Source organism: Macrotis lagotis, chromosome X (assembly GCF_037893015.1).
Source record: "Macrotis lagotis isolate mMagLag1 chromosome X, bilby.v1.9.chrom.fasta, whole genome shotgun sequence".
Lineage (NCBI taxonomy): Eukaryota > Metazoa > Chordata > Mammalia > Peramelemorphia > Peramelidae > Macrotis > Macrotis lagotis.
The window spans coordinates 74,189,554-74,203,727 of NC_133666.1; the positions used below are offsets into that span (position 1 = coordinate 74,189,554).

Below are 14,174 nucleotides of genomic sequence, written 5' to 3' on the forward strand. Positions count from 1 at the left end.
TTCTGCCAAGCTCTGAAATCAGCCAGGGATTCATCCTCTGGGGCCATGCTGAGGATGATGTGCCCAGCTTGTGGAAAGGCCAATGCTTAGAAGTAGGAGAGAAGGTGTGGGGAAAGGGCCGGGGTCCTATTTGGCTGGAGTCTAGGGCTTACAAAGGAGAATCATCTGAAAGAAGTTGGAAGAGGTGGGGCAAAGAGGGACTATGGGAGAAATTCAGAGAGGCTCACCAGCTGGGGAGCAGCCCAGGCAGACTTGGGGAGACGGTTGTTGGCAGCTTTCAGGGGAAAGGAGACAGGCTGCTAGGAAGTTACTAAGGCTGGTCCAGGCTCCTAGAATGGCTTGAGCTGGGCGAGGCCTAAGAAGCTGGGCTTCCCAAGGATAATGGCACTGCCTGAGCCTGGAATGCACCAGTTACAGAAGAGGGATATTTTTCTCTCCAGACAGAAAAGGCTGACCCAGCCCAGAGCCCCCAATCCCATGGACTACCCTGCCCAACTTGCTCTGGAAGGGCCCAGGGGCTTTCTCCCCTCCCCCTAGATTCAATCTTTAGGGTTTGTCCATCTTTAGGCCTGGCAGCCTGCTATCCTGGGAGTCCAATTAACATTTCCCACCTGACCAGGTCCTCCACTGGAGATGGTCAGTCACACTCCCTAGTCCAGCCCATTGGGTCTGGGTTCAGCCCTCTGGTTGCTGGCATAACAGAGTAAGAATGTACAGTTTTCAATGGAGAATAAAGGAAGGTCTATTTCACTGTGTGAGTAATATCCCTGGGTTGTAACTGACTGGCCCTGGGCTGAAAGGCTCTCCTGGTCCTGCTCCACTTACTGAGATTCCAACTCAAATCCCTTCTACCAGAAGCCTTCAGGGCCCTTCTTTATCTGGGTATCTTCCTTCTCTGATTATTTTCTTTTGACCTTTCTCCAAGTCACTTTGTATCCATTTGTTTGCATGGTGTCTCCCCTGTTAGACTGGAAACCTCTTAAGGGCAGGGAGTGGTTTGGGCCTCTTTCTATATCCCCAGGGTATACACAGTGACTGATATACAGCAGGTGCTTAATAAATGCTTCCTGCCCGACTGACTGATAAACAGCACCTTTCCAGTGAAAAGAAAAAGTTGCCCCTGCCAAGGTGGGGTCTAGGAGACCAGGTCAGATGAGGGTACAAGGGTGGGCCAAAAGCTTTTCCTACAATCAACTCTATCACTCATTTCACCCCAAGGTCACAAGTAGTTATTAAGCACCTATTGTGTGCCACACTCCCGATTTGGTCATTTGCTCCAAATTCTTTTGTTTTATCAACAATACTCAGATGAGACCCTATAAAGACTGCTGCAAATGGGCTGTTATTTTCCAAGCACTTGAGACTATAGCAGGCAGCTTGGTACAATGGAAAAAGTTCTAGTTCTGGAGTCAACAGATGAGGGTTCAAATCCTCCTTCTGACACCTAAATTAATGTGACCTTAGGAAGTCCCCTTCCCTTCCCTTGATCTCCTTCTCCTCCTCTGGGCATCTTCCGTCTATCCCTTTGGGCCTGTCTAGCCCCTCCAGAGGGGCTCAGATTAGCTCTGAACAAGCACATCTCCCAGTTTGCTTTTGCCTTCCTGCCCCTCCTTTAGCAGACAACTGCACCACAGCTTAGTGGACAGAGTATAAACAGAGAGTTAAAGAACTGGTTCTAGTATCTGTTCAAAAACTGACTGGTTATGTGACCTTGGGTAAATCACTTTTCTCCTGGGGTCTCTTCCCTCAAAATCAGGGTCTCAGTTCCATCTCTGTCAAATGATGGGGTTGGACTGTAGTCCCTTCAGCTTCAAAATCTCAAACCATAAGATTTCTGCTGTTATGCTACCATCTGTGTGACCTTGACCAAGTCACTTATATTCCCGAGGCCTTAGTCTGTTCATCTGTCAAGTGGGAATAACAAAATCTGTCCCACATAATTGTGAGGAGAAAAGGACTTAGCTATGGAAATGTCTGCTGCTGATGAGTTGGAATAAACCAAAGAGGAAAGGCATCCTATTGGATGGAGCACCCAACATGCACAGGCTTTGTCCTACCACAAGGGGGCAAGCTCAACCCAAAAAAGTCATCCCAGAGAGGGCAGCACAGTCTTGTCTTGGGGTCAGAGAACTCTGCCTAGCAGTTCCGAGAATGTCCAAGTCACAGGACACTTGAACAAGAGCAAGAAGAGGGGCAGGATGGTCTAGTGAACACACTTGGCAGTTCAAAAGATCGGAGTTTGAATCTTGCCTCAGACACTGTGTCACCTGGCTAAGTCCTAAGTCCCTTCCCCCTCTGGGTCACAGCAATTCTGTAAAATAAGGAGACTGAACTTGATGACCTCCAAGGGTCCTTTCTAGTCCCTGCTTGACTCTCTCCAGGGAGAGGAGGACTCACTACTCCCACAGCACCTGAATCTGTCTCTCTGCCCTTCTCCTTGCCTAGATTTGCTCCAAACAAGAAATCTGTCTAATTCTGTTCCATGTAGAGTTCAAGGCCTTCCTCCCAGCTGCCCCTGCTTTTAGTCTCTCAGGGAGTTAATTAATGGCAAGTTCAACACTGATTCAGCAGCTCAAGAGAATATTCTAATTCAACCCTAATCCTTCGAGGATTACCTTGGGTGTCTATACTGATTCCTACAGAAAGTCCCAGCCTGGGTCCCCTCCCAGGTAGACAGTATGCCAGAGGAAGATCTGGGGCTCTACTCACATCCAAGCCCAGAATAAACACAAGGTATCCTAAATGAAAATGAAAGCAACCTGAACAGGACTATATATACTATTCTAACATTCATATCAGAAAAACAAAGTGGACGAAAAACATAGGTTACCCACACATGCAACTGGTTAGGTAGCCCATTAACTTTGTTAGTATGCCCCTTGGACGGGAACTGCAAACAGACAAGGAATTGAGTGGGCAAAGGAGAAATAACAAGCTAGAACATATTCAGGCAATGCTTTTAATTATCACAGACAATTTAAGAAGAAAAATATCAAGGCTGTTATCTCCAAGAGCAAAATGGAATTTTGGATGAATACTAAGGGCCTAAAAATGGGTTGATTTGGGGTTTTCTTAGCTATGTTGATGTTAAGATAAAGATCAGTGGTGGGAAAGGACCACCCATTGGGGCAGACAGGACAATGCCAGCAATGACAAAAAGAAGGAATCATTATAGATGGCACAATTACCAATCTTTCAGGAGACAATGCTGGGATGGAAAGCCAGGACACTAGATGACCAAGTCAAGACCCAGACCGATTCCAACAGGTTAGGACAGTCTGAATGTAATGTAAAGAAAGCCAGATTGAGGATGCACTTTTTCCCTGGCCCTTCAAGGGGAAGATTTCAGCTCGGTGTAAGGCAATTATTACAGTAGGCTGTTGCAAAGAATGTGGGAGAGAAGAACCCCAGTCCACTAGGGACCTGGTCAAATGGCCCCCATGTTCTTCTTTCTCCATTTTCTGGGACACAACTTTTACTCTACTTCTGATTTGTCAACTCAGGTGGATCATCTTCAGCCTGGAACTATAGACGGAATTTGGCTCCAGAGGTCACCAAAAACCAAGATGACTAAGGAGATGGCAAGGGGCATGAAGTCACCCTGGGGGAGCCCAAATCACCAGGCCTGTCACCAGGCAATCTCCCAGGGCCATTGTTTAGGGGAGAGATGCTACACAGCTGAACATGGCCAAATGGCTGTACTTGCCTAAAGGAAGGAAGACAAGGGATTTTCCAAACCATGGGGAAGAACTGGATTTAGGTTCTTGGCAAAATTCTAGAATATAGAAGCAAAGACTCAGGTTGCAAACTAATCAGTGCAAGTCAAAGTTATTGCTTGACACCGATATTCTCCTATGAATGCTGGAAGATCCAGCCCTAGGTCAAATGAGTCAAGGGTGAAAGGGCTTTGGCTTTTTCAGCCTAGAAGCCAATCAGCATAAGTATTTGGCATGATTGATCATGTTGTTATGTGTCTGCAAATTTAAGGCCGAGAACATTTATTAATGGACAGAATAACAAAACGACAAAAAGTCATTCCTGTCCTCAGGAAGTTTACTCTCTACTATGGAAAATGACACTTGCAAAGATTAGTGAATTTTAGAAGGCTGAGGAAGGAGACCATTCCAGGCTTGTGGGATACCCTGGGTGAAAGCAGAGCAAATCCTGGCCTAGTTTAATCTCAGACAAATTCAAACTCTAACCAATCTAACCAAAAGGCAGTGGTGGGAGCAGCCAGAGAGTAGATAGGAGGCACATACAGCCTAGCCCCAGTGGTACCTGGCTCAAAAGTAGAAACAGAAAGGGCAACACTAAGGACATCCTTGGAGGGAAAGGACACAGACCAATCATGGGTTGAGAATGAACAACAGTCCATGGTTTACAATTAGTCTCTGGGGAGAATGGACCAAGAAGAATGTGACATACAAGGTGCTGAGCTTGATATCAAGAAGAGCCGAGTTCAAATTTTGCCTCAGACCTCACCAAATGACTGCCTTTCTGAGCCTCAAGTCCCTCCTTAGAATTTATCTCCCAAGTCAGAGACAGGTCGCAATCTGCTGCAGTGGATGGAGTTCCCAAGTCCAAATGTACAGACAGAAGAACAAGAACCCCACAGGCCAAGAAAACGCAGAGGCATCTCAATCTGTACCAGAGCCTCTAGAGCTATCCAAATACAGAAATAGCCTCTGCACGTATGATGGAGTAGAGAAATTTTTCCATTAAGAACCAATTTGAGTAAGAAAAGGTGGGGCATTGGGGAGGGTAAGCTTCAGATTGGGATGGAAAAGTCACCTCTGGCTAAGCCTCCTTCCCTAACAGCACACTCATTTCTCTGGTTCAAGTGGGGAGCCACCAAACGTAGGCTCCAGGCAGAAATTCAGGGCCTTAGGCCCAAGGCAAAACCACCCAAGGGGCCTCTTTGTACATTACCTCCTGACAATCATCTTCAGGATCCGGAAGGAGCCCTTTATGAGGATGAGGGCTTCTTGTCGAGAGCCACATAATGGGGTACCATTGATGTTCACCAGTTCATCCCCAATTCTCATCTTCCGGGACAGGGCGGCCTTGCCTCCATCTTCAATCTGTGATGCAAAGAACAGAACAGTGACATTAAACTTTAGAACCTACCTCTCAACTCCTAAAAGTTTCTGTTTCAGCCCTGAAAGGGAGGGAGGAGCCATGTTATCAGTCTCATTTTACAAATATGGAAACTGAGGCAACTTGCCAGCAGTTGCAAGCCAGAAAATGGATGAACTGAGCAGGAACTCTCACACCCTGTCTCCATGTTGGGTGTTCCTGACAGCACCCCTGCATTTTCCAAAAGGATTTAAATGGTCCATCCTGCACTGTCCCCCAGGGTCTACCTCAGGCAGTATTTTCACTTCTTCAGCTATTAGAAAAGCGCCCACCAAAAGGGTCCAAGGAACCCCAAGAGATCTCTTCAAGGTCCTGTCCAGGCTTGGCATTCCTTGCCAACGCTTAGACGCTCTTCCCAGCTTAGAAAGATGTATGAGCACAAGTGGAGCTGCCACGGGCATTTTTTCATACATAAGCAATCCAATTATCCACATGATAGTTATCCCTGGCAAAACTTTCTCTCGATACTTATTGATATTGTTACCTCATCTGCCTCATTAAGCTGTCCCTTTACACAAATGAGATCTCTATTTATTCTAGTCTAGAGTAGGAGGAAAGGAAAGACCTTTTCAATGAAAGCACCTAATTAACAAGGGTTGGGGCCAAACACAGACTCCACTGGCTGCATTTGCCAATCTCCCCTGATACTGCCCCCCAGGGGGTCCCCAGAGCCTCCTTCTTGGGCTCCAGGCTCCTTAGCTGCATCATCCGTGACGAGCAGCATCATGTGGCACTAGACAGTGAGAGCAAACAGTTAAGGATTCTCCAGAGACACAGGCACCAGACATCTGCAAATTGCAGGTGTACAAATGATAGGACTTAAGAGTCTGGTCTTGTCGAGTCTGGGAGGCTCTGCTGGCCTGGACCCTTCTGCACAGTTCCTAGGCCCAGGCTCTCTGCTGACCCCGCTCTGCAAACCCCTCTGACTCAACCAGTTGCCCTCTACCTTTTTCTTCACTCCCCCCCAACCTACTTCCCAGGTTCAGAATTCTACCACACATGGGTTCAAATCTATCTTTCACTGATTGGCTTATTACCAGGGGGTAGCTAGGTAGCACAGTAAATAGAGCACTAGCCCTGGAGTCAAGAGGACCTGAGTTCAAATCCAACTTCAGACACTTGACATTTATTAGCTGTGTGACCTTGGGCAAGTCACTTAACCTTGACTGCATCAAAACCTAGACCATCTCCAGTTGTCCTGATCCATATCTGGCCACTGGACCCAGACGGCTCTGAAAGAGAAAGTGAGGCTGGTGACTCAGCACAGTGTCCCTCTCACTCAAATCCAATTTATGTGAACATCAAGGCATCACCTCCCCCATATCCATAGTCTTCTTCAAGAATGAAGAACAACAATATCACCAGTCAATTCCCAAGACAATGTTCCAAGCATATATTAATTGATACAAAATATTCAGCAGACGGCCTCTTGTCTCCAGGGGACAGGCTAGACAAACTCCTTGTACAATGAGGCCCCTCCCTCATCATGACAGCTAGAGTCGCAGCCAAAGTACAGCCCAGCAACCCCAGAAGAAGACACAGCTGCTGCCCTTGGCTGCCATTTTGCATTCTCCTGAGACATGATGCTCCGTGTTCCCTGAGAAGCATCTTATCTGAATGGGGAAGTGAGCTAACTGTTTTTTTCTATATCAAGTCTTCAGTATGGTTTCCCAACTACATTTTGGGAATTTCTGAATTTCTAAAAATCTTTCAAAATACAAAGCCATAGAAGAGAAGATTAAAATGAGGCAGGGCCAACTGTGCTCTGTCCTGTCCATTAGAAAGTTATGTCAAGGGTATTTTTATGAACCTACAAACAATGATCTTATATCCAAATACTGATGATTCGACCACAAAAAAATTAGGGTTTTTTTTTTCTATCAGTAGTAACTCTTTCAGACCAATTACTATTGAATAATGGTAGTAGGACAGAAACTGGCCGGGAACTCTTTGTTTTCAAACATCCTCTGAAAAAATGAAAATAGGGTGACAAGGAGAGCTGCCATTTCTACAGCACTTCAGGTTTGTTATTCCATGTGATGTCCACAACAGGGGCCTTGAAAAATTGGGAGTCCAGATGTTACTGTTACCATTTTACAGTTGAGAAAACAGAGGACAAGTGAAATCAAGAAACTCTGCCCATAGTGTCAAGCTTCTTGGTGACTCCAAGGCCAATATTCTATCTGTTCCATCCCAATGCCCTTAGAACAGTCCTATCCCAGACTCATGAATTCTGGGAACAAAGATCTATGGTTCCTCATCAAAAGCGGCCCATGCGGGGCAGCTAGGTGGCGCAGTGGATAATGCACCGGCCCTGGAGTCAGGAGTACCTGGGTTCAAATCCCATCTCAGACACTTAATAATTACCTAGCTGTGTGGCCTTGGGCAAGCCACTTAACCCCATTTGCCTTGCAAAAACCTAAAGAAAAAGTGGTCCATGCACAAGTTTATGATGATATTCCCATTAAGAAAGCAAGCTTCCCATCACAGCAGCAATGATGCTGGCTGCTTAGACCAGGCCTTTGGCTTGGGGGTGAAGAACAGGACATGGAGCTAGAAGCAGAGAGACAGAGCTCCTGATGACTGTGTGAGTGTGGTGTCTGACACAAAAAAGGCTAGGATTTGACCTGATTCTGAGTGTGATCTTTCTCTAGCTCACTCATAAGTCCGAGATTCAAAGGCAACTGATTCTGCTCACCTAAGACTAGCTCCTCATATGTACCCATGTATAAAACAGTATGGCCCTTAACAGCCTCAGAATAGCCACAACTGGCTGGCCTGGAGCCTTCCACCAACCTAAGTTGCAGTTGTATGGGTAACTTCATTGCCCAAAATCAGACCCAGAATGGCAGTGAGACAGAAGTACATGTCTTCTATGAAATCAATAAACAACCTGGTCCAACAAGAGCCACAACCCCAGATAGTCTGCTTACCTACCCAGGTATGTCTGCTGGAGCCTCAAGATGAACAGAAAATCTGCTTCTACGATGGAAAAAAAGCCCCTCTCTTGGCTCTCCCCCCTACAAAAAATTACAGCAACTCCATCTTCAGAAAACTCCCAAGAGAGCTGGGGCCCCTTAACTCTTTCCCCAAAACCCTTCCAAATTCTAATCAAATTACTGTGAATTCAATGATTCATTAACGATTCTAGTTAGCAGATTTGTTTTCAATGGAATTTATGACCCAATCGAGCTCTCTTTTTTATGAGCTGTATGTACTTTATAGTCCATGGGAGCCCCTCATAGAATCACCATGCAGTACCTTTAAGTTCATTCCATAGGCCTAGGCCCAGGATTTTACTCTCTTCAATTATTAGAGGACTTTTTACTCCTTGTAGCTTTTCTTTTATGACATGCTGTTGGATCCCAGTGCCAACTTATTGAAATCTAGGTCTTTGACCAGGAAAGCATTCCTCCTTACCTCTAACACTACTGCCCCACAACCACCACAAACACATTGCTCACATAGGATCAGCCAACCAGCCAGAAGGTCACCACGATGGCAACTGTAGACTACCTGGACACTGGGCATCCAAAGTCAACCTTCTTTTGTGCTTCCGCCCTTTATCACAAATGGCCAGAATGGGTCAGGTCCAAGGGGCTAGCACTTCCCAAGTCAATTCTGAGAAACTTTGTGAGAGTGCCTGTTGAGCCACCTATATCAGCCTCCAAAGTCAGAGAACATGAAGCACAATGAAAAACATCCTTACTTTGGAATCAGAGGGCTTTGGTTCACAAAATCATTGAAGTTAAGACTCGGAAGAGAGTTGATCAGTCATTGAGTCTAAGCCACATCACTGTCTTCTGTGTATCACTAATGCTTAGCACCCAGTAGGTGTTTAATAAAGACTTATGAATGAAATATCCTATTTCAAAGGCTTGATTGGCCTAAGGCTGTATGGCATGGCAGACAGAATTCTCTGAAATGAACTCACTCATGCTTTGGTGACATATTGGAGAGTATCAGATCTGGAGTCAGGGAGACTTGAGTTCAAGCTTGACCTCAGACTCTTCATAGCTGTGTGACCCTGGCTAAGCAAATGAATTTCAGTTTCCTCAGCTGTAAAATGGGGATAATAATAGCATCTGCCATCCAGGGTTCCTCATAAAAATTTCTTAGACCAGTGTCTAGCACATCTGAGGTGAGATATAAATGCTTATCCCCTTCCCCTTCCCTTAAAATGACTTCATACAAATCATTTCCCTCTTCCAGGTCTCAGTTTCTTCTTTTGCCAAGTGAGGAGGTTGGACTTAGGTGAAATCAAAGCAAAAGAAGGTTAAGAAAAAAGATGCAGAGTCAGAGGTGGCCAGTTAGGGAGACCCCACTTCTCTGCCAGCCAATGGATCCGTCTGGGAAGCAATCCCAGTCTGTGGAGCTGATGGATTTCTGGACACTCGCTAGCCCAGTCTGAAGCATCATCTACTTCACTGATGCCCACAACACAGCCAACTCCTCAGGAAACTTACTCAAGCATCTTTGTCCAAAGAGGTGGCAGCATCCACCATGTTGAGCTCTAGAAACTGGGTGACATAGGAGAGCCAAAGGAATCCCTGAAAGTCAGCAATCAGAAGATTCTGGCCAGTTCCCATTCTTTCTCAGGGATGGGGTAGTCCTGCTAACTAGCTGGCATCTCCTGTACCAGGTGGTGGTCAGAGCCAGGCCAATGTGAACAAGCGACAAAAGTAATGAAACAATATGTTCATTAGAGTTTGCATTACTGACTGGCAATTTACTTCAACAAACATTTATTAACCATCTTCTGTGTGCAAGGCAACATGAGACCCCTCCCTAGTATCATGTTTGAACCAAATTCATTTGTGCCTGTTGATAAATGATAATGTGATTGAATCTCCACACATCCTACATTTCTGTAGAGCTGGAAACCAGGTCCAGTGTTTGCCCAGATCTGCTGATAGTCAGCCAGTCACTTCATATGGCCTTGGTGACAGTAACAGATGATGAGTCTTCACAGTGGAACAGACGCTTCCATTTAGGAAGCCGCTCACTGGTCTTCCCTGCTCTGGACAACCACCAAGACTTATCAATCTGAACTGATTTCGAAGGGGAAAGGATAAGATGGGCACTAGCAAGCAATCAATGACTTTGGTTCTGTCTGACCCTCCATGAAGAATTTAACCTGTTTTCGTGGGACAGGGAATAGTACATTCCGGAGTTGTTCCAACTGGATGGGCTCTTAGAGTTCATCTGGTTCAATCCCTTCCTTTTAGAGAAAAGGAAACAGACCCAGAGAGACTAAGGAACTTCCCTAAAATCACACAGCTAGGTAAAGGCTATCACTCCAGGCTTTCTGATTCCTGTGGTACTTCTGAAATATTGCCACCCAAAAAGAGGCAAATCTGAAGACAACAAAAACAGAGAAATGCTTGCTGAGAAAGATACATTTGTGGGTGTACAGAATTGTACAGAAGATGTGGGTGTGGGGGATGACCAGGATATGTAGTCAGTGACCCCCAGATGATGACTGGGTACCCATGGAATGTTCAGCAATCTAGAAGAAGGCAAAAACAGAAGAATGGGGGGGGGGCAATGAGCATGAGCAGCCCAAAATGAGAAGGTTTAGAGGGACAGCCAACATCCATGAGCTGCCAGAGCTATATGTGTACATGGAATTTTATGTCTATCTTGGTCAAGTGCTATAGACAAACAGCTAGGCTTCTACGTCCCCCCACCCACAGTAGAATAGCAGGAGGAGTGGGGGATGACTGGTAAGGGGGGAGTGCCCCAGGCTGTGTTTTGAAAGCTGATCACCAAGGCTGCCTCTAGCCAGAAAAGGATGAGATCCAGACACTTAGCCCAAGAGCACCCCCATTGTAGAGAACCCCCTTCTCTCGAGAGCATATTGGATGATAAAGGAGGAGTGGAGGACATGAGAAGGCATCCCTCCAAGGAACCACATTTCTAGCTGAATCCACCCTCCAAGAAGCCACGCTTCTAGCTAAATCCACCCAATAGCTTGACCCCAGACCCCAGGTTATCTACCAAGGGGGTGGAAGAGCACCTCCCACAGTCACCCTGGGTGAGAACAACCCAATGTGACCATTTTGGCCCTAATCACAAAAATGAATCAGCTTTCCTGGAACAGGATAAATAAGGTGTTGACTGAGGTGTGACAGTCCCTTTGGACTTCAAAGAGACACCCTAATTACCTCTTTAGGAAACAAGGTCTACCTCATTGATATGATGGGCCCTGAGGATGGCTGATAAATGAAGTGGTGTTGAGATTAGACAAGTTTGACCTGGTTCACCAGGGACCCTGCCTTGGCCCCCCAATTCCAACATTACAACCAAGGCATCAAAACATTTGTTTTGTTCAGGCAGTCAAGTCCTCCCCAGACCCAGCCTAGCTCGGACAATGTCTGAAACGTGATTTACTCAACAAATGAGCATCACGGGTCAACTGAGTGGGCTCAGAAGACAGGTGAGGGGATGCGAGAATCCCTGGGGACACATGATCCTGCCCTCCTGCCTCTATGGAGGGCAAAGTCTAGCCAAAAATTAGAGGGCGCCGGAATCCTTAAAGTAGTAGGAAAAAGAGGCACTGTTTTATAAAATGAGCCAGAATAACAGAAGCTCGTGGCTCTGGAGACCCTTCAATCCTAGATCTGCCTCCCACATACTCCCATCTGACAAGTTCCTCCCTCCTCTCACTTCTGCCCAATGAGGAAGCTGGCCCCATGACCACAAAGGCGTTTTCCAGCTCTAGACAAGAGGGCCTGTGAGAAGCCTACAAAAGAGAGAAGTCTGAGCAAAGCTTGGCAGCAACTGGAGGAAGCAGCAATAAGCAAAGACATGGAGATGGGAAACGATGGATGGACAAGCATCGAATAAGCATCTAGTATGTGCTGAGTACAAAGGCAGAGTCTCTGCCCCCCAGGAGTGGCTGTTCCAGTGTGGAAGACAATAGAGAAATAAAGAGGTACATGGAAGCTACAGCATATGAGATATAGAGTCAGGAGCTTGAGAAGGGAAGGCTTTAGGAGGGCACATTCTAAGGAGAGCAGAAATTGGGGGAGGACTGACTCAGTGGAAGCTAAGTTTGGAAAGGTAGGATAAGTCTGGGGGCTTTGAATGGTGGGCAAAGACATTTATGTTTTGTTCCAGAGGTGGGAGAAGACATTGGAAGGTCTTCCACAGGACAGCAGTATCACTGGATGATCCAAAAGGAAGAATCGTGGCTGAAAGAAGAGTGGATAGAAGTCCTGGGCCACAGAAGCCACTGGAGTCACTGTGCTCTCTGGCCTTGGCTGTCCTCTACAAATCTCAATGTACCCTCCCAGCTCAAAATCGATGACAAAGCAACTGGGCCTCCAACTTAGGGAGCAGTGACTAGATAAATCTCCCCCAGGACAAGTTCAACCACAGATGCTCCTAGCAACAGGAGAAAGGTTGCAAGGCAATCCAGGTTCATGCAAACATTCCCAAGGCTGATGGGAGAGCCCAATGGTCATTTCCAGACTGTCACATGTACCAACTGTGACACTACCAAAGGGTCCTCTCATTCTGTCAGCACCATGACCTTGTGGGTGGCTCAGTAAAACAGTAGAGCAAGTTCAAGCCAACCTGAGCTAATTCTGCTCCCCTTCATATTAGCCCAACTCCCCAGCTATGATTCAGGTTTCTTGTTCTCCTTAGTTTTCAGAGCTCATTGCCAGAAATTTCTGGAGAGATGTCAAGGAAACAGAGTTGCCATGGCCTTGAAGGTGAAAGCAGAAAAGTGAACTGACTGAGGAGATAACATGCCCACTCATACCAGCTTTGGTTCCCCAAAGTCACAAGACTATCCCAATCATGCCAATAGCCATACTAAAAGCCTGTCTACCAGTGCTGTGTACAGTAAGGAACATGGAAACTAGTACATTTCCAAGGCGACTTCCATCTAACACCAGAGCATGCCTCCATAAAACAAGTTATTTTCAGATCCCTGGACTCACTGGGCCAACTCTGCTTTTCAAAGCTTTTAAAAGCCAAAGGAATGGGAAGGAGCAGGAAGAACCACTATCATAGGACTTCATGACCACAATCAAAAAGGTGGTGCAGGAAGGCCAGCAGGCCTGAGGAAGGCATTGGTTTCTTTCCCTTCTGAGGTTGTCTGTTGAGAGTCCATAGAGTCCAAGGCCAGCCCAAGTTCCTGGGCTGGTATTTCCAACTGGATATGATACTGTGGAGTTAACTGGTATCAGGAGAGCCCCATAAGACCCTGAAAAATGGGGTTACCTCAGTGGCTTCTCCTGTGTATGTTAGTATTACTCTTTGTGGTAAGTATCCTTAAGGGGAGCCCCAAGACATGGGCTTTCACTTCAGTACCTTCAAGAGGTCTTCTGGAGCATGAACGTCATCCAGCTTAGCCAATGGCGGCCATCACAGTCATCCATTACCATGGCCTTCTGGAGGCCCAGAGGAACCTTCTAGTTCTCCAGTAAGTTGACAGTATTCTGAGGGTTGGTCCAAAGAATACAGTTCCTCTCTCCCTGCTTGCCCCCTCTTTCTCCCCTTCTTCCATAGCTTCCAAATGGCAGATGAATAGTATGACATGGACAGGGTTGAGGGAGGGGAAGACAAGAGTAGCAGTTCTCATCCAATCCCCCCAACCTTGGCCAAGTCCTTTCCCTCTCTTGATCTCCATTTTCTCCTCCAAAAAATTAGGGGGTTGGGACAGCTGTCATCCCGAGATTCTCTTACCCTTGATGTGTGTTGACTACCATGGAATCACCTACCAAGTCAGACTCCATGTGTGCATGGGGGTTGCAGCGGGGGGGGGGGGGGTTAGAATGGGAATGGACCTGGCTCCTTTGGGGGATTCCCTCCATTTTAAAAGGCAAGAAAGGGCAAAGAAGTAACTGACTCTCCTTGGCAAGCCTTTCCTGATGAAAGAAATGTTTACTGTTTATGGAGTCAGCGGAATGTTCTGAACTTGGGAACAAAGCAGATGGCCCACCTTTGGAGGCCTGGCCCGGCCTTCCCCCGGGACAGCCCAGAAATTACTCTCTTCTCCTCTGTCTCTCATTAACATGCCTTAA

The 14,174-nt window shown here is 46.5% G+C and overlaps 1 protein-coding gene across 2 annotated transcripts in view; it reads right to left on the bottom strand.

The window, feature by feature from the left end:
- SHROOM4 (shroom family member 4) overlaps nt 1-14,174 on the bottom strand; it is a 133,440-nt gene that overhangs the window by 62,224 nt on the left and 57,042 nt on the right. For both annotated transcript variants that reach the window (XM_074208275.1, XM_074208274.1), the window contains exon 2: nt 4,930-5,081. In XM_074208275.1, coding sequence (XP_074064376.1) covers nt 4,930-5,081 — 152 coding nt within the window. The remainder of the gene's footprint in view (nt 1-4,929; nt 5,082-14,174) is intronic.